The sequence below is a fragment of the Balaenoptera musculus genome, chromosome 18 (genome assembly GCF_009873245.2).
Source record: "Balaenoptera musculus isolate JJ_BM4_2016_0621 chromosome 18, mBalMus1.pri.v3, whole genome shotgun sequence".
Classification (NCBI taxonomy): Eukaryota; Metazoa; Chordata; class Mammalia; order Artiodactyla; family Balaenopteridae; genus Balaenoptera; species Balaenoptera musculus.
The window spans coordinates 11,893,299-11,914,157 of NC_045802.1; the positions used below are offsets into that span (position 1 = coordinate 11,893,299).

Genomic DNA, 20,859 nt, shown 5'->3' on the forward strand with positions numbered 1-20,859 from the left:
CGCAGCCAGCGGCCTTCAGGAGCTCACGCTTTAGTTAGGAACCCGCATGAATAAACATACAGCCTCAGTCAACGCTCAGTCAACAGATCATTATTGAGCGTTGCAGGCGCTGTTTTATGTGTTTGGAGTATACCGGTGAACCAACAAAGATCTCGGCCCTCATGGAGCTTACTTTTGATCAAAGACAGACAGACATTAAACAGAAATTAATAAGTAAAATATCTAGAATGTTAGCAGGTGATCAATACTGTGGAAAAAAGAAGTGCAAAGCAAGGGGATCAGAAATACAGGGGTGGATGGTCAGGATCCCCTCACTGTGATGGTGAGACTTGAACTAAGCCCTGAAGGATGCGAGAGGGTGACCCAGAGACTCTTCCTCTCCTGAGGAAAGAGCAGTGAAGGCAGAGGGAACATCCGAGCCAAGGCCCTGTGGCAGGGGTGTGCTTGGCAAGGAAGCCAGAGGGCTGGGGTAGGATAAACACGGAGCGCACAGTAGGAGGAGAGGACTGAGTGGTAACAGATGCAAATCACATACGGCCTTGAAGGCCATTGAAACACTTTGCATTTTTACTCTGAGTGAAATCAAGAGTTGTTGCAGTGCTTTAAGCAGACGAGTTCTGCGATTTTGCTGTGCTGTGAAAGGATCACTCGGGCTGCAGTGATGGGAATGAACTGTTGAGGCACAGGGTAGCATCAGTCACGTCTGTTAGGAGGTATTGTGAGAGATGATGGTGGCTTGGACCAGCGTGGTAGCAGTGAAGGTAGTAAGAAATTAATCAATTCTGGATGTATTTTAAAGTTAGAGACAACAGTTTCCCTCTGCAACTTCCTAGTAGTGACCTTTTTCCCTTAGATTTCTCTAGTCCTGTAGAGCCAGGTAAAGGAAGGGTGGGGGCCAAGTGTGCTGAGTGGTGATGGCTAGAGCAGCAGAGATGGATTACTTTCTAGAAGAAGTAATGCTTCTGGAAAAAGAATGGGGTGGGGAATAACTCTAATATCATCGTATTAGAGTTTTAGCAGAAATTCGAGCAGCAGGAAAAGCCCAAGCCAACATGTTTATCTTCCACCAAACTGTGATCTTTTTGAGGATGTGGCATACTTATTCACCTGTATATCCTCCAAGGCTAGCATCTGACATGCGGTAGGTGGTCAGTAATTTGGGGCTGGAGAGAGTTTAGGCTGTATTCACCTTGATTATTTGCATTTCAGTGGGATGTGTTCCTGGAGATCAGAGATTTTGTCTTGTTTCTCACAGTATCCCTGGGGCCTAGAATAATTCCTGGCACATGAGAGGTGCTCCATATTGAATGAATGAATGATGAACGAATGAATAAACGAATGACTGATCCCTCTGTTTGAGATCACCTTCCCTCAGATGTCCTTACAGTTCACTTCCTCACTGTAGTCCTTAGTTGTCACAAACTCAAGGAAGCCTTCTCTGACTTCCTCCTCTAAATTAGCAATCCCCTCCCCATCCATACATACCTCTTAACTTTCTTTCCCGTCTTTCTCCTTTCCTTAGCATTTATCACCTTCAGACATACTCTCTTACTAATTACTAATTACTAGTCTCTCCCCACTACAATGTAAACTTTCTGACAGGGATTTTGGCTTCATGTATTCACTGCCGTGATCCTAGGATCTAGAATAGTGTTTGGCCCATAGCAGATGGTCAGTCAATATTTGTTGAATGAATGAATGAATGAATTTCCCACCCTCCACCCTCACTTCCTGACATTTCTTTTCTTCCTTCTTGTGACCAACACCTCTTTCCCATTGCTTAAATAATCAGCCAATAAATATTTATTAAATAGTTATCATTTAATGCTGAGTTAGGAGCTATAGGAAATGTAAAAGCAGCATTAAGTATAGTCTCTAAGTTCCAAATGCTTGGATTCTAACTGAGAATATAGTATGGCATGTTTGAAACAATTAAGTGTTAATTGGTAATAACCCCATTCCCTTTGTCTAGCACTTTACAATGTATATGCAAATTGATTTTCACAAGTAAATTTGTATACATTATTTACTACATTAAACAGGAAGATACTGATGGTAAGTGTCATAGAAATTCATAGAAGACTTCATAGACTGTGAGCTGGGGAACTCAGGAAGCAGACATTGGACTTGAGTGAGGATGGCTGGGACATGAAGAAGGAGCAGGAGGGTGAAATGCTTTCATGTTAAGGTGAAAGGAGCAACAAAGGTTCAGAGGTCATACCAGCTGCTGTGTGCCGGGGCTGTAAACTGTGCTGCTGGAGCCAAGAGTTTGTATCTAGAAGCCCAAAGAAGTCATGGGGGAGGGTCGGATCAAGGTTTGAAAGTCCTTAGGGGTCAGGTAAAGTTTACACTGAATGTGTTATGCTAGGAGGAACCTTGGAAGATTTGAAATCGAGGATGACAGTAAGAGCATGATGGTTTCAAAAGTCTGTTCCACCAGCAGGGTGCAAGCCCCGGAGTAGAGGAAGAGGTCAAAGTCTATTACAGTAGCCCACGTGGAGAGCAATGAGGGCTAAGACTAGGATGGTGCTAGTGGGAATGGAAAATAATCCACTATATTATTCACCCAGGAAGCAATCAAGTAAGAGAATAATTTAAGCCCCCCAAAATAAACATTTAAAACAACTATGTTACCTTTATGTAAAATAATTAAATCTTTCACTGGGTAATAGCTATAATTTCAATTTAATCATGAAGAGAAGCCAGTATAGACACTACAGAAGAAGTAGCAATGTGATTTTCTAATTGTCCACTGGAATATATGCAACTCTATTTGGAGAATTTTTTCAATATCAGAAGCAGATTTTTGAGGCAACAAGAGAAAGGGCTTGGAAATGTTCTTGGTCTGGTCTAGAAGGAGAGAGAGAAATTCAGTATTCTTAAATAAAAGAATTCTGGAGAAGACAAAATTCTCTCCTCACAGTTAATTCCACTAGCCTAGTTTCCTTTCTCATAAGTTTCTGAGCTGCTTTGTCCTAAACCCGTTAGAGAAAGAATTCTCCACGTTCTAATACCCATGGGACAATATTGAAATTAGATATTAGGTAACTATTATTCATCTAAGAGATATCCTTTCTGGTTTAAATCTCACTCTTTATTTCCTTCCTCCCAGATCCCCAGGGTAGAATTATGGATTGGGAATTGGTTTATCTAGGCTTAAAGCAATTGCTTCTGCTTTTAGGTATGCAAGGAGAGGGTAAAGCAAGCTATTAAGACCATTATAACCCTAATAGCTTAGTAATCAAGTATTTCTTTCTATTTTTCAATTGTGAGTGTTTGCAATAAAATCTTGTTTCAAAGTCCAAAACAGGTTTGTGCATGAAAACATAGTTCTAAAAAGAACAAATAAGCAGATAGCATGCATTTACTAACAGATTAATACTGTTTAGAATACAGTTAAGTCTCAGTGTCAGGTTTCAGCTTTAGATAGGTCTTTATGCTTTAATTATGTGAAATCTAAAATTCAATTCTTGGATATGCATTTGATTTAGAACCAGATTTAGCTTTTAAATGTTATAACTGGATTTTCTTTGTTTTCTGCAGTGACTAGCAAGACAGACAGTCTCTGTAAGACTATCTGTTTAATCTACTACCTTATTGTTCCTTTGTCATTTAATATTATAACCCCCCCAAAAAAAAACCTGAGGCAAAATTATTTTTTGATTGTTTGTTTGTTGATTCACTCTGCTACCTAACATATAGAATAGAATAGGGTAACTGTAGACATAGAAATTTTTAAATTTAATTAAAGACTATTATAGATAGCCATGAACTAATAAATTTTAAAACTAAGATGAAGTGGATAAATATCTAGAAAAATATAAAACATCAAAATTGACACCAGAAGACTTATAAGCCTTAAAGAAATTTAAGTAGTAAATCTTCCCAGCCCCCAAAATATCCAAGGCCATATTATTTTACAGGTGAATTCTACCAAATTTTCAAGAGATAAGGAATTCATTTCTTATGCAAATTATTCCAGAAGACATAATAAGCCATCCAGCTCATTTTATGAGGCTACTGTGATCTTGATTCCAGAGTAGAGGGAAGTAAAGGAAAAAAGAAATAAAGCCATTTCAAGTATGGATATAAATACAAAAACTGTAAATAAAATGCTATCTAACAACCCGTTTGTTAAATACATGGTGTGTGTGTGTGTGTGTGTGTGTGCGTTTGTGTGTGTGTTTTGACCCTTTTAAGATCAGGAAAAAGACAGTGATGTTCCATGTCACCACTGTTGTTTAATACAGTTCTCAAGGTTGAGAACAATTATATAAGAAAAATAAAGAACTTAACTAGTAAGAGTTGCCAGGAACACAATCACCTTATAAAAATCAATAGCATTTTTCTACATCATTAATAATGGAGTTTAAAATATAATTTTTAAAATATTATAGTTGCATCAAAACTTATGAACTGCCTGGGAATTAACTTAACCAAGAATACCCATGTCCTTTATGGTGAAAATATTAATTTTTAAATCTAATATGGTACATAGAAAATGATCTGTATAAATAAAGAGACATTCTGAGACCTTAGATGGGAAAACCTAATATCAATTTTCCCAAATTACTCTATAAATTTATTGGAATCCCAATCAAAATTATTTTGATGTATCTATACACTTATTGTAAAAGTTATAGGGAAGAATAAAGGTCCACAAATAGCTGAGTTGACTCTCAAAAGAATAAATCTACCAGATATTAAGATATATAAGAAATAAAGATAACAATAGAAATAAAAGGTGCAAAGAGCTGGAGACACACACACATATCTAGATAGACAGATGACAGATAAGGAGGTAGGTAGGTAGGTAGATAGATAGCAGAGAAAGAAAGCAGAAAAAAGGGAGGAAGGGAAAGAGGGGAGGAGGGAAGGAAGGAACGAATGAATGAATGAAAGAAGGGAGGAAGGATTGTATTGCTTTTTCTAGGTAGATTATTATATTATCCGTAAACAATAGCAGTTTTATATCTTTGTTTCAAACATATATTCACACACTAAAGATGACAGCACACATCACTCAGGAAAGGTGTGTTTGTTTAATAGATGGTATTAGAAAAACTGACTTACTATATTAACAAAAATTATACTGGATCTCTATCTAATACCACATATGAGTGAAAGTGGATTCTAGATGAAGACCAGTATATGAAAAGTAAAACCATAACTATAAAGCTGACACATCAAAATACAGAAAGTTATCTTTGTTATTTTAAACCAAAATCCCAAAATCATAATCATAACAAAAAAATTTTTGATTATCTCAAAATTAAGAATTTCTCTTCAACCAAGAGTGACATGGGTAAAGTTAACAGACATGTGACATTTGGGAGAATGCATTTGCAATGTTTAAAACCAACAAACAACTATCTAAAATATGTAAAGAACTTCTGCAAAGTAACAGCGTAAAAGACAGGAACCTCCAGAAAAGAATGGACAAAGAGCATGAACAGGAAATATACCGGAGAGGAAACCCCCATGGCCAACAAGCATATTAAAAAGCTGTCAAATTCCTCAGTAATCAGAGGAAAACATATTAGAACAACAATGGGATATTGTTTTGTATCTGTTACACAGGCTAATATTAAATGCCTGGATAATACCAGTTGTCAATGAAGCTGTGGCCATGTAGAAACTTTCAGGCACTGCTGGAGGGAGGGGAGACAGGGGAAGCCAATCTGCACTGATGACTCAGACTCAGTTTATGCACATCTAGTGCAGGGACATATCAGTCCTACTCCAGATTATATGCCCCAAAGAAATTCTCACAAAGAGCCAAACAGGAATGCAAAAGTGGACATTCATCTCAGTGTGGTGTCGTGGCGAGTTAGAGGCCGTCTAGTGCTCATTACTGCGGGAGTTCTGAGCAGCCACTGGAAGCAGTAGACTACCTATACACAGGTAGATCCCAAAAAGCAAGGCTCAGTGAAGAAAGAAACAAAATGCAATCTGTAACCCTATTCCATTTTTATAAATCAAAAATACATACACACAGAAATACATTAAATGAGTAGTGTTTTATAAAAACACATGTAAACAAAAGGAGAAGCATTAAACAACTTATACGCATTGCCCATGGCAGAGGAAAATGAAAGTTAGTGGTTGGAGATAATAAATAAATGTTTTAAAACTCAAATTAGTGAAAGATGATCATTCCTTCCAACCCTCATCATTGCATTAGGCATTTAGTTCAATAACTGTTTTATTCAAATGGAATAAATTTCATTGACCCTTTCTTTCCAAATATGTCGAGTGGTATCTATAAGATTGATTTGAAGTGGTTGCTGCTGAGCTGATTATGTGATTATGTTGGTAAGATCTTCCTTTAAATAATATTTCTGATTTCACTACTATTTTGAATTCCAGTGAACAGACTTGGGCAATAGCGACTCTGTAATGAACTGCCATTTATTCATTTTTTTCATCCTTTCATTTATTGTACCATGCACTGAAAACATTACTGAATCATTACCAACTTCTCATTTATACAGATTGACCAAACCAATATGATAGATTTAATCAGTATAGAATTTTAACCAACACCTCTTTTGTATTTTAGTCCCTTTTCCTGTGTTCTAGTCCAAACTATTATGTCAAGACCAATGAGATACAGAGTATAGAAATTCTGTTTAGTTTTAGTATGAAAACTATCCTTTTATAAAATCTAATTGTTTATATTTCTGAATGAGAAACATCCACAATAACTGGTGTAAATAAAATACCAAAAATTTTGAAAGGAATAGATAAAAAGGGAGTTTGAGGGGAATAAGTTACTAGTTAAATGTCATCACAGGAAAAGTTGAAAATTATCATTCAGATATTTTGTAAATTAAAAAAATGAAATATTGATATAATTATCAGAGGGTTAATTTAAGAAACCATTTATTGATTAAGTGAATCCAAGCTGGTTTCAGCACCTTAGAAATCAGGGTCATGCAGCCAAAGAATGACTTCATTCACATATTTAGTTACAGCTGTAATTTCAAAAATTGTTTTCTACAGCCTTGCATAGTTGAAATTTAAGAAGCTAGCTCTACAGCTTTTTCCTCATGCTGCTGAAATCAGTGTGTCCTTAAAATCAATAAGAAATTGATGATGAATGAGTGCAGGAGGTGAGAGGCACAGTGAGCTACACTGTGACTGTCACTGCTCAGACCACAGGTGTGACCAGAACTCCTTGCCTACCTGCCAGGGCCCCTCTAGGAAGTTTATGATGGCTTCTTAGGAACGGAAAAGGTCTCTTTTTTTCTGACTCTTTATGGAGGTTTCGTATGATCGCTGACTCTCAGTAATTTCCATTCATTTCCCACTGGCTAGCAAACATCTAAAATTACCCACTGGTTCCTAAACAGTGTAATAGTGGAGTTCATTCATAGCAGAAGGAAGGCATTCCCTCTTAGTAGTGTTAGAGGTAACTTTGAAGACTTCAGGCAGGAAAATAAGTACGTATCAAAGTTTCTAATAAAATTGTTTAGCTTCAAACTAATATTTAAACATTAGAAATGAAATTGTTGTAAATGGCATTAAAACAGGCATTTCAAATTACTTTTAAACATGAATGTGTCTTTTTAAGAAATCTATTTAATATTAAAATTCGCATCACATATACAGTTAAGCCAAGAGAACATTAAGTATTTTAGAAAGAAAATTTTCTTTTAGGTCTATGTTTTATTAGAGGTTGTATTTTGTCACTCCTAAGAATAGGTCTTAATATGTACAGATAAAATACAGGAATGCAAAGAATGTGTTCTACTTATTTATATAGAATATTTCAAAGTAAGAGAAAGGGAAATTTGCATGGTGTCTTATTTCTGTCTTGACTGATTTCAGGCCCTGGAGAGTGAATTTGTTTCTTGCCAACTCCATCAGTGGATTGACCTTATATTTGGCTACAAGCAGCGAGGACCAGAAGCAGTCCGGGCTCTAAATGTTTTCCACTACTTAACCTATGAAGGCTCTGTGAACCTGGACAGTATCACTGACCCTGTGCTGAGGGAGGTAGGTAATAAGTTGAATATTATTATGAAAATTTCTGTCATCCCTTCAGCACAAATGTGGCTTTCCATCTCTTTCTGTATAAATTTCCTTTCAATGTAAATTTTTATAAAACATAGATTTCAGGTTCTTGACAAATGTGGAAAAGTGAGTGTTATATGTCAAAAACAAGTAATGAGACCACCATGTAGTTCCTTTTTGAAATGCAGATATGTACAATGCACTTCAATATTCCTATTTTATTTGGTTTACTTCAGCATTTTCATTAAAATGCTTAATGCCTTATGTGTGTTATTAATTAATGAAACCTAGTTGAGTATTTAAACATGAATAGTTCACATTAAAATAATCTGCCAGTATCTATTTTTTAATAAAAGCAGAATTACAGCCTTCTAGGCAGAATACTTTAAAAATGCATCAATAAAAAATAGATAAGATTACAGTATTTTATTCCTATATGTCCTCAAAAATGCATTAGTAAAATAGATGAGGTTATAGTATTTTATCCCTGTATGTTCTCAAAAACGCATCAATAAAATAGATGAGGTTATAGTATCTTATTCCTGTGTGTTCTCACCCTGAAATTTTATAGCTAACATTTGGGAATTATGTACTATAGTATGTATATAATTATTTTTTATGAAATATATTATTTAAATCATTTCCACGTTGCACAAAATTATTTCAGATAGGTGAAAAGAGTGAGGATGCAACAGCTGCTAGATGAGTCTTGCTTCAAGGAAGCTGTATCCCAGTCTTCCATTCTACCAGATATCTGCCATCTGCTTTATGCAAAACAAGTAATCATTTCTCCATTTCCAGTCAGTGGAATGCTTTTTTATTTTTTATTTTTAATTTTAGAGGTGGAAAACGCGTAGATTTGGGAAATCAAGCTCTAAAAGAAAAATTTGCATCCATAAAGTTATTTCCTATAGACTTCTGTAAAAACAAAATGACTCCATTTGTATGGCTTCAAGCAGAGAAGAGGAAAGGGAAGAGAAGAGCCTCATGATCATTGATCATTGGACCCTTAGGGCTAAATATTTGGAGAACACGTTGCAAGCATATTATTAGGTGCAGTGTTGTACCATGTTGTGTGCACAAGGAAATGGGATTTTTGCCTGAAGCTGGAAGAAAGAGATAGGGACAGAGAATGAATGAATGAGAGAGGAGCCAAATATTATAAAATTAGTTGGTGAAATAAAGGATTTTTCTCTACAAAATAATGTGATTAGTTTGTACACAACTGGGGATTCTAATTCTGAGCTTAATTATTCTCTTAACAATACACCTTTGTTTAACACATGGCCCAGTTTTATAAACATCTTACCAACTATATTCTCCTTTCAGAACCAACACCTTTAGAATCAGATAAAAAAGAAAATAATTGGAATAGCTTATCCTTTTATTCCAAGACCAACTCCAAATGGTTTTTTGACTTTTAAATATCATAGACATTTTTGCTCCTGAAGATTTCAGCATACATTTTCATCCATTATAACATGCTGTCCTTATAAAGAAAGTTACAAGTTAATCCTCTTGGGCAAAATAAAAATATTTTAAGCATATTGTACATAATGAAAGTGCAAGGCAGCATTAAAGTTGACTGAAAATAGCAGATCTTTCATATTTAAATGACAGTAAATAAGGAGATAAATGAGAGAATAGAAACAAAATGGAATTAGGATTGAGACTTTCTTTACACGGATATAGTGTTTATTACTCAAATCTTATAAAAATACCTGCTTCTACAAAATAGCACACCATTGCTTTGGACAGTAATAAAAACTATGTATAATTGTCAAACTCTAGAAATTCCTAATGAAACATTACATGAAAATGCATCATTAAAAAAAATTCTGTTGGGGAGGAGAGGTTCAACCACAATGTTTGTCATTATATAGGCAATCTGAACAATAATACATTACTGCTCCTGATTACCTCACAGTGATGCAGACTGGGAGTGCCTTACTCCAGGACTCTCCTTCCAGCATCCCCAGTCTGAGGGCATAATTGCTGAATACTGAGGTTCCATTAGAGAAACTCCCAGAGTCATTCTGTGGCATGTATGTCCTCCCTCCCCAAGCCCCTCACCCATCTCTCTCACCCAAAAACTCTTCTGTCAGTTCTCAGAATACTAGGTGAGGGAGCGCATACCTGGAACGCTGTTACCTTCCTTCCGCCAGGCAGCGTGGGCTCAAGCACATACCAGCAGAGGCATTCACACTGACCCAGTGGCCCTATGTCAACTCAAGATTGCTTAGGAAGATACTTAAGTGGTCCTTAAGACCACTAGGTAACCACTTAGTACATTGTAGACATAACAGATTAAATGACCTTGCAAGGAATATGAGTTAACTGTCCCTCTCCCCACTCCCCACCCTTACCTCCTCTACCCCACAACTAACATATTTCCACACAAAAAAGTTCTGCATTAACATGTAAGAACCTGCAAAGGATGAGAACCCACTAAATCCTGTGAGCTTTCTAATGTGGCCAAGTCATTTAATGTCCCTCTTCCTCCATTGTTTTCTCTGTAAAGGAGGAATAGTACAGAACATACGTTTGCCAGCATAGAAGCATCTAGCATCTGTTGTCACAAGAAAGAGCCCTGTGGATAAGTGGAATGAAGTATAGCGTAGTCATTATTTGCTAGTCATTTATGCCCCTTTGCATTTACACTCCCCCTGTGCAAGGCACACCGCCTTCCATCAGAACATCAGCGTTGAGCTCCCAGAGGTCTGCTCTGCAGGGTCGGACAGGGGCTCTTGGAAAAAATAGTGTTCAAAATGTTAAGCCTTTTATTGAGCTCAGTGCATTCCTTTTATTTGATAATGTTTATCTTAGTATTTTTTAAATGTGAAGATCACTATATTTCACAAAGATAAAAAGGAAGGCTACAGTTATACTAAACTCCAACTAACCTAAGGAAGATGATTTTTTAATGCCTTAATCAACACTGATTTAAAGGAGAAACATTTAATATACAAAAATCTACATATGTCCCTTTTAAAAAAAAAGTGTATATATATATATATATATCCCATAATCTGCCTAGAACTTTGAGCTTTGAAGTTAGTGCTAAAATTTGAGAAATGGCTTGAGGTTATTGATTCATTCTTCCTTGACAGGTGAAATCATGAAGCAGCACTAACCACAGCAATTATGGCATTAAAATGTCAAGAAATTAGAGGTCAGAATAACAGATAATTTTCTTCTCTATGTCAGATTTAAAATTGACATTCTTTGACAGCTTAGGATCCCTGGCTGAGAAAAATATGACAGCTTAACTTATTTTATACTTGTACAGCAGTAATTGATAATAAACTTTATCATGACAGCCTCTGGGCAGAAACATGACAGAACCGTTCTGGTACAAAGCTCTTCGTAATATGTAAACACTAGATCTGTTGGATATTAGATATTATTTAAATTGTCTTAAGTCTTAGCTTTTATCATAATCTTCTAGACACTTTTTTTCATAGATAAGCTCATCTGACTATTTGAGCAGTATTTTTTAAACATGATACTGAATATCTTTCTTATCCATTTTTACAAATTAATAAAAATTACGTGATTTGCTTTATATTTCTACTTACCAAATGATGGCCAAGAACTTCATCCTATGACCTGCTTGGGGAATAAGCTGTTCTGGTTTGTAAGTGTCTGGTCCCATGGTTTTCTAACTCCTTGCTACTCAAATATGGTCCATAGACCAACAGTATCAGCATCACCTGGGAACTTGTTAGAACTTCAGACTCTACTCTCAGGCCTCCCTGACCTAGTAAATGAGCACATGCATTTAAGGAAATCCTTGGGTGACTTGTTTGAGACATTACAGTGTAAGAAGCACTGCTCTACTAAAGGTGTGTTAGAATGATCTGGAAAGCTTTTCTCTTTTTTTTTTTTTTCCTACAAAAGTAGAGAGAATGATACAATGAATCCTCTGGGTGTTCTTATCACCCAGTTTCAAAAATTTTAACTCTTATTTCACCTATATCCTCATCACCACCCCCCTTTACTATTTTCAAGTACACATGCCATATCCATCTAGCCCCATCCACTCTCCATCCCCCCCTCCTCCATCTAGAGTGTATCTCAGAATATCCAGGGAGAGAGTTCAAGCAGGTTTATTTTGAAAAAAATTCTCTAGGAATTTTAAAACAACAGAATACTTACTTAGCTTTAAAGATGATATTCTTCTTACTTCTAAAATAATTTTTTTAACTGTAGGGGACTTTAATGTGCATTTCCATTTTACTAATTTAAACTGTAAGGTTTTCTTTCTATTTCGTTTATGCTTTTGAATTTGTTAAAACTTTCAACTCAGTAAAACTTCCAGTAATTATAGGGAAAATTTTAAGGTAGCTTTAAGAAATCTTTATCAGTCATTTTTTTGAATCATTTGTTCTAATTACTTTCCAGAAAACATAAATTTTATCAATTTCTGAGAGTTCCAAAGGCACTAGGAGATTATGCCATAGTTAATAGTTGGTTAGTAGAGATTACAGATTAAATGCCACAACAATTATTAACTGTACTCTTATGATGAGTGAAAAATATTTTATTCTAAAATTGTTTTTAAAAATTATCACTCTTACCGTCATGGATATAATTACTCAGCCTGTCTGCCTCAGAGTATGATTCTGTGGTAACTAGCAGTCAATGAAAGATGGTGGAAAGATGGAAATCAGATAATAGGTTATATCACAGCCCCAACATTATTATTTGAGTGACATAAATAAGTCACTTTAATGTACCTTTGTTTAACCACCTAAAATATGATAACAGAAATGATATCTAACTCATAGGACTGTATTTGAGGATCATATGAGAAAAGATATGTATAAATACTTTGTAAACTATAAAGCACTACCATGGACATTGATTATTACTACCCCAAAACATAATTAAATGAAGTATCTTGGAAGAACTTCTGTTTTAATAATTTATTTCTCTATATCGTCATATCTATAGTCGACACTGCCAAGCTGAAAAATGATTTAACTGACTTCTCTTTGACAGTGAAAGGTATACACATAAGCCTACCATAAAAGGCTGTTTTGCTGGCAAATTATTAGAACATATGGGCCATGCAACATTTATTTATTTATACATATATACTCATTTATCTATTTATGCTGGGAATATCAAAACATTAAATATATTTTAATGTTACCAGTAGTCATAAAAATGTGGTATTTTTAGTCTGATTTTCTGTTACTAATACTTCTTAGTCTCAGGCTACATTTTCTTCGTTTATCTCTTTCTTTGATCTGACAGGGATAACAAAGTAGTCCTTTGGATCTGCTATGGTGAAAATATGCCCATAGGAAGTAGAATAGATCACTTCAGTTTTCACTTTATTTTCTTGATGAAACATTCCTTGCTACTACAGAGAACTGACATGATAGGGCTGTCAAGAACCAACAAGACAGATGTGTCTTTAACCAAAACATCTGCAATGCTGGCTTTCCTAGAAGATGAACTCATAAAATTCATAAGGAAAAAAATTAACCCACTTTTCGTCTTGATGATGTAAATGAAGGAATTTATAGTGACAACACTGATGACCTCTACAATCACTGCTTATTCTTTCTGTGAATTTGTTATCCCTACTCTTTTCCTTCCCCCATTTCTGACTTCTTTCTTTGATCTGACAAGGGATAACAACACCCCCTCCTGCATCGCTTGAGTGGGTTGCAGCACAATGTTGTCTATTTACCGGTGCCATGATGCCTAATTGTCTTCAGATGAGAGAGGTTCAGGGTTCTTCTCCTAGGCAATTATTCTGAGACGTCATGGCAACAAATGATCAACAAAAGGGCTGATAAAGATTTCTTAAACCATCTTAATTTTCCCCCCTATAATTACCAGAAATTTTGCTGAGCTAAAAGTGTTAGCAAATTCAAAAGCCAAATTAAAATAGAAAGAAAAACCCTACATTTTAAATTATCAGAGTGAAAATACACATTAGGTATTATTTACATTTAAAGAATCATTTTGGAAACAACAAGAATATTATGATCCCTAAAACTAGTAAGAGTGTAAGTTCAAATATATCTGTTAATGTGCTTCTCATCCACAGCAATAAGGCATGCATTGAGATGATTCAATGAATAAAGTTTCTATATAGAAATTAGTATCAAGGAAATTAATGACACATTTAATTTTGATAAGTGAATGAATCTTTAATTTAGGTTTATCTTTTCTCCTAATTACTGCAATCCTTAGCTAGTCCATGGTCATCAGTCATCCATAGAGAAGCATAAATAATGCAGTTAGTCAAAGAGGGATGTGTGTCATTTATGTGAGATATGCTTTTTCCCCTCGTTGTGTTATTTTTATTGTGTGGTGCTGAGAATGCTAATTATTGATTTTCAGAAATTAAGAGCAAATGCTTTTACAAGCATCTAAAGTCATATTTTACACAAGGAAGAAGGGTGAAAATTGCAGCCTGCTGTTTGTAATAGAAATAGCTGGAAGGGCTTTCCTTATCTTCTATTAACATAGATTTCAGTTATATTACACAGTTCTCTACCTTAGCATAAATTAACAATTATTCAAAACATATTGCATGCTTCAGTTTGTTGAAGTGGATATTACTCAAGCTAAGTACATAAACATTTCAGTTAGATGTTTAGGACTCATTTTTAAGTGTTTTAAACATATTGATAATGAGCCTATTTAAAGCCATTTGATCTCAATATAGTATATCTAAATTACTGTTTCCCATTTATGTCAAAATCAAAGAAGAGCATTTTGTTCTGCCAGATACATGCAATACTATTTTTAATTTGAATTTAGTTTAATAAAAGTGTATGATTTCATTTTGTAATGTTTATACCAGCACCTGGTGAACCTTTGTCTTGATATCTTCCCACATACCAAATAAATCTATTTCAGCTTTATTATTTTCTTTCCATAATCAGACACTCCAAGTGAACTTATTTCATATAGTGTAGAAAGGTCACCACCTGTACTACTGCTTCTCTCCCTACCCACCCCCCCACCACCATCTCCTCAACCTCCTTCCCTCCCCCATTTCCTGAATCAGCCAGCATAGAGTTTGCTTTATATAAATTTATTCATCGAGGGAGAATTTGGCAGGGATATTGTACTGTTTCCTCTCACATATCATTAAGCATTTCTGGGCTGAGTCTTCTACTATGTACTATTGAATGATCAACCCAGAAGTGGGCAAAGAACCAAAAACCTGGAAACATCCTTAAGATATCATCTGCTAAAACCCTTGCTTCCAGGTAGGTCAGTCTCTAAATCATCCGGAACAGAGTGTTTTAGTTTCTTTTTTCTGTTTTTGAGGATTAACAAGTATAGACTGTAAAAAGACTCCATGGCCTCCCCCAAGAAGCTTATGACAGTGTTTATCCCCCAGATATTCTAAATCCTCAACGAAAATGTCTCTTGCTTGGATGTAATCACCTTCTGGTCAGTCCTACCTGGAAATGAAGGAAAAGCTAACCAGCATTTTTCTTATATATTATACCTAATACCAATCCTAGTTGTATCAGTCAGGATCTCAGCACATTACCCTTTCAAAGGGATAATGAAGACCCCAAAAAAGATATCCAAATGATCAAGAAGAACAGGGAAAGATTCTTAACATCACCAATCATTAGGGAAATGCAAATCAAAACCCCAGTGAGGTACCACCTCACACCCATTAGGTTGGACACTGTCAAACAAACAAACAGACAATAGCAAGTGTTGGCAAGGATGTGGAGAAATTGGAACCCTTGTACACTACTGTAAGAATGTAAAATGGTGCAGCCTCTCTGGAAAACAGTATGGAGGTTCCTCCAAAAAATTAAAAAGAGACCTACCATACGATCTAGCAATTTCACTCCTGGTTATATATGCAGAAGAATTGAAAGCAAGATTTCAAAGAAATATTTATACACTCATGTTCACAGCAGCATTATTCACAATAGCCAAAGGGTAGAAGCAACCCAAGGGTCCATCAGCAGATGAATGGATAAAAAAATATGGCATAAACAGATAGTGGAATATTATTTCACCTTAAAAAGGAAGGAAATTCTGACACATGCTGTAACAGGGATGAACCTTGAGGATGTTATGCTAAGTGAAATAAGCCTGTCACAACAAGACAAATTAGTATATGATTCCAGGTACCTAGAATAGTCAAAATCATAGAGACAGAAAGTAGAAGGGTGGTTTCTGGGGGCTGGGGGAAGGTGAAATGAGCAGTTGTCTAATGGGTACAGAGTTTCAGTTTTTCAAGATAAAGAGAGTTCTAGAGATTGGTTGCACAATAATATGAATGTATTTAACACTACTGAACTGTACACTTAAAAATGGTTAAGATGGTAAATTTTACGTTGTAAAATTTTATGTGATAAATATTACCAAATTTTAACAAATTTTAAAGGGATAATGAAGAGTTTAATAATAGTCCTATTTACAAAAATATGGGGCAGGATAAAGTGGATGACCAAGGGAAGGCGAAGCCTCCAGGGGTTAACATCTGGGTACCGCACCTAGGCCTGAGGGTATAAGGGCAGGGGGCTATTGCCAGAGCCTGGCAGGAGAAGTAGCCAGCCCTAGGTGGGTGGTCGCCCATCAGGATCTGTGGCGTTAGGTAGAGAAATGCAACCCAGCCACTGCCAAACTATGACTTCGCAATGAGGGAACATACAATAAATACTTCACCTTCCTATCTTTTGTCCTGACTTCTCAGTGGCTAAACCCAATGGGAAGCCAGAGAGCAAGGGAGTACCAGTGATGCAGTCCCTGGAGACCATCTGCCCAGGGGCAAGATGTTCCCCTGAGTTAGTCACCACTCTAGGGGGAGCAGACTTATTTAAGGCATCCAGGGGAGGAAAACCACTACCTGCTACATTAAAATACATGTACTTTTTCTACCTGACTTGACTTATTTTTAAGTAGAAAAATTGAGTGAGCTTGCCACCACTGGCACTGACCTAATATTTTTTTTAAATGTTCTGGACAGAGCTTTTTCTATCTAGAGGATATGGTGCTTGTTTTTTCACATTCATTTGTTAAGTCAATTATGTAATATCCTCATAATTCATCATTCCAAGGAGGAAATGGGAGTCAGCAGGAGGATGTCTCCTCTCTTTTTTTTTTTTTTTTTTTTTTTTTTTTAGTTTTATACCAAAAGAATAAAACCAAGCACTGAGGCAGATAAATGAGCAAATTAGAAACCCCCTTCCTCAAATATCATCTAACATAGTCTGATAGTTAAAGCAAATGCGGTTCTTTTTTACTTGGGTTACTAAATATTTGTTTAAATATTCTCATAATTTTGCTAGTATAGGCTTAGCCTTAATGCAGTCAATTGTTAAAGGAAACATCTTGGTTCTTTCATTTTGTAGTTTCTATGAAAAACTAGAAGCAGTTGAATATAAAATATCATTTTAATTTTTTATATAGTTAAATGTTTATAAGGCAAGAAATAATAAAGTTCAGGTAGCATTTGCTTGATTTATTTTGCTCCTGTTTTTCCAGCATTAAAAAGTAATGCTTTATATGATCTCGTTTTATTACAACAATAAACCAGAAGCAAAAGCTTATCACTTAAAATACATTCTGCCATTAAGCAGTCCTTCTTTTTATTATTTCAGACTTCTCAAGATTCCATATTTTTTCCTATTTGATATAGAATTGGTAGAATTGGAGGTAGAACAGAAGTGATAAAAATCACATATATTTTTAACTGTACGTCAAAGTTGTATTTTCTGGTCAAACAAAAAAAAAGAATATCCACTCTCAAGCATTAAAGTAAAATCATTCTAAGTAAGAGCTGTACACTGAGATACACACAGTACTAAGGAAGTTTTTTGAAAATCTTTCTGTGTGTTCCCAAGCTTTTATTATTTTTTTCTTGAATTTTCTGAAACTTGTCGATAATTGACTGGTAATTTGGACATAGTCTGATATTTTGCATTGTGGATAGCATAGCATATAGTACTTTATAAAATGCCGATTTTTTTGAAAACTGTTTAAAAGATTGTACAGACCAAGAGAAATGGATGAAATAGGTCATTTGACAGCCTACCTTATTAGCTTCCTCACACTGTCTCTCTCATGGCACTTAGACCTGATGGCATTTCATCTGAAAAGCAATACTTAATTACATTTGCAAAAAAAGACCAGAAGTTGTAAAGATTCTATGGGAGAAAAATGTATCTGGGCTAAATTCACCTGCATTGAGGAAAAGAGGACATTAATCAAGTTTTTAGCTAGTGCATACCAGGGAAGGTGTAAATAGACAACTAGTCTACACAAAGGGAAGGAGAAAGCACATTTGTTCACCTAATTTCTGTCATTTAGAATATTTTGAATTTATCATTAATTTGAACATCGTTCTAAACTATGACTTAGCTGTCACCACATTTACTTTTACCTTGGCTGTGAAGTCTTTTGTATTAATAGGCATACATATAACACACATACACCACAGCATGTTCACTTCCTTTTCTGAGAATTTAATCCCAAACTTGTATCTTTGTTCATAGAGGAGGTAGAACTTTCTTGGGAGGGAAGGTAAGAAGGGGGAAAAAAAAAAGCAATTAAGCAAGAGGTGCAGCAGGTCAAAGGAATAAAGCGTATGTCACAGCCATTGCGAACACCTATGGCCCGTTTGTGCAAATTTAAAAAGCCACCCTCTGTAGAAGGATAATTACAAAAGGTGCTCCTTCCTCTGGCAATTAGGGTTAATTCTATCACTATTTGTCCCCCAAGTGGGCACCTTTGTACGTGGCATCAATGACACAGCCATACACAGTGCCCCTGACCTGTGGGGAGGATGAAAAACTAGAGAGAGCTCCTTGAGAATAAGTGAGAAAAAGGAGAGCTGAATGAAGGCGTGGGTAATTCTGTAACTTGGCAGGTGGGTCCTGGAGGATTTTTCAAAGCGAGCCTAACAAGGCTAAGGAAGGGGACAATCAGAAGGTAGGGAAGGGACAAGAGGGAAACTGTCCCTAATGGGGACTTTCCCTAGTAGGAGCTTTATATTACATATAAGCAGGTGAAACTGAGTTGTGTGTCATATATGTGTATGAAATCTGAAAATCACATGTACTGTTCACATGTGCTTATATTGTTCTCCTAAGCATAATTCAGTTCACATTTTCTTCACTTCTCTGCCTTCCCCTGCAGAATTCTGTGTTTTGGAACTTCCTCCAAGGTGTTAAAAAAAAGTCTTTTTTTTCCCTCTAATTTTATAACCTACCTATTTCTTTTCCTTTTTTTTAAATTGAAGTAGAGTTGATTTATAATGTTGTATTAGTTTCAGGTATATAGCAAAGTGATCCAGTTATACATACATGTATATTTTTTTTCAGATTCTTTTCCATTATAGGTTATTATAAGATACTGAATATAGTTCCCTGTGCTATACAGTAGGGCCTGTTGTTTATCTATTTTATATGTAGTAGTGTGTACCTGTTAATCCCAAACTCCAAATTTATCCCTCCCTCCCTTCACCTACCTATTTCTTGACAGATTTTAGCTGGGAGGAAAAATAAATGCTAAATACATGATGACTGCTTTAATTAAATATTCACAGAATAATTTTTATAAGAATAAGCAAGAATCGATACAACAATTAAAATTTAAATCTCTTGACTAACTTTCTCTCTGAAAAATTCCTGGTGAAGAAGTAAAGTGGTATTCTTTATATAATTATCAGACACAAGTGAGTTTGACATGTAAGAGTTTCAGCATATCAGTGCCCTGAAAGTCCACATAGTCTAAATCATTGCTCTGTTTACAGCTTGACCTTTGCATTCTGCACTCACAAATGCTTACAAATACTCAAAATCAGCACAACCACTTTGGAGAACAATTTAGCAGTAAAACTAAACATTCCTACCCTATGACTCAGCAACCCCATACCTAGGTATACACCCGGCAGAAATAACTACTCACTTCCCTCGAAAGACACGTGCAAGTATTTTCTAAGCAATTTTATTCATAATAACCTGGAACTGTTAACAACCCAAATGTCCATCAACAGGAGAATTGATATATTGTGGCAGATTAATACAATGGAATACTAAATAGCAAAAAAAAAAAAAAAACTATTGACACACAACAACAAGGAAGTATGTCACAGACTTTATGTTAATCCAAAAAAAAAAGGGTAGACACAAAAATATATATTTTACGATTCCATTCATCAGAAGTTCAAGAACAGAAAAAATAGTGATGATAAACATCAAAATAGTGATCAGCTTGGCAGATGGTGAGGCGTGGGGGTAATTGGCTGGGAGGGGAAAGAGGGAATCTATATACTCCCATGTAGCCGCCACCCAGATCAAGATATGGAACCTTCCCATTTCATTCCAAAGCCCTCTGTCTTGATCTGGGTGGTGGTTATAAGGGGGAGAAAATACACACACACACACACACACACACACACACTCATCAACCTATACACCTAAGATTAGTGTACTTTATGAATTTGTCTTCCTTGAACCTCAAAAAAATATAAATAGATAGCAAGTTCAACAATCGCAAAGGCCTAATGTTATTATTTAAGTATAAGCAGATCCATATTTTCATGTTATCCCACCAAAGAGTTGTCCACCAATGGATACATAGTCTTTCCTTTTATAAATCAGCAAAGGTTTTGTCAGTCACATGTTTTAAAATCTAGTGTTTAAAGCCTATTACTTATGTTAGATTTGTATGAAATATGTAAGACATAATATATGTAAAAAGTTACTGTAACTTGTTGATTCTAAGATGTACATCATTGTTGTATCTCAAAATCCAAATCGCAGCGTGTCTTACCTTGAACGGTGCATCATCGTTTAATTGGCATCATTTTGTACTTCCTCATCATATATAAAA

The 20,859-nt window shown here is 35.6% G+C and overlaps 1 protein-coding gene across 8 annotated transcripts in view; it reads left to right on the plus strand.

Moving 5' to 3' along the window:
• The window catches only part of NBEA (neurobeachin), a 602,800-nt gene that overhangs the window by 555,861 nt on the left and 26,080 nt on the right, over positions 1-20,859 (plus strand). For all 8 annotated transcript variants that reach the window (XM_036831611.1, XM_036831614.1, XM_036831612.1 and 5 more), the window contains one exon: positions 7,834-8,001. In XM_036831611.1, coding sequence (XP_036687506.1) covers positions 7,834-8,001 — 168 coding nt within the window. The remainder of the gene's footprint in view (positions 1-7,833; positions 8,002-20,859) is intronic.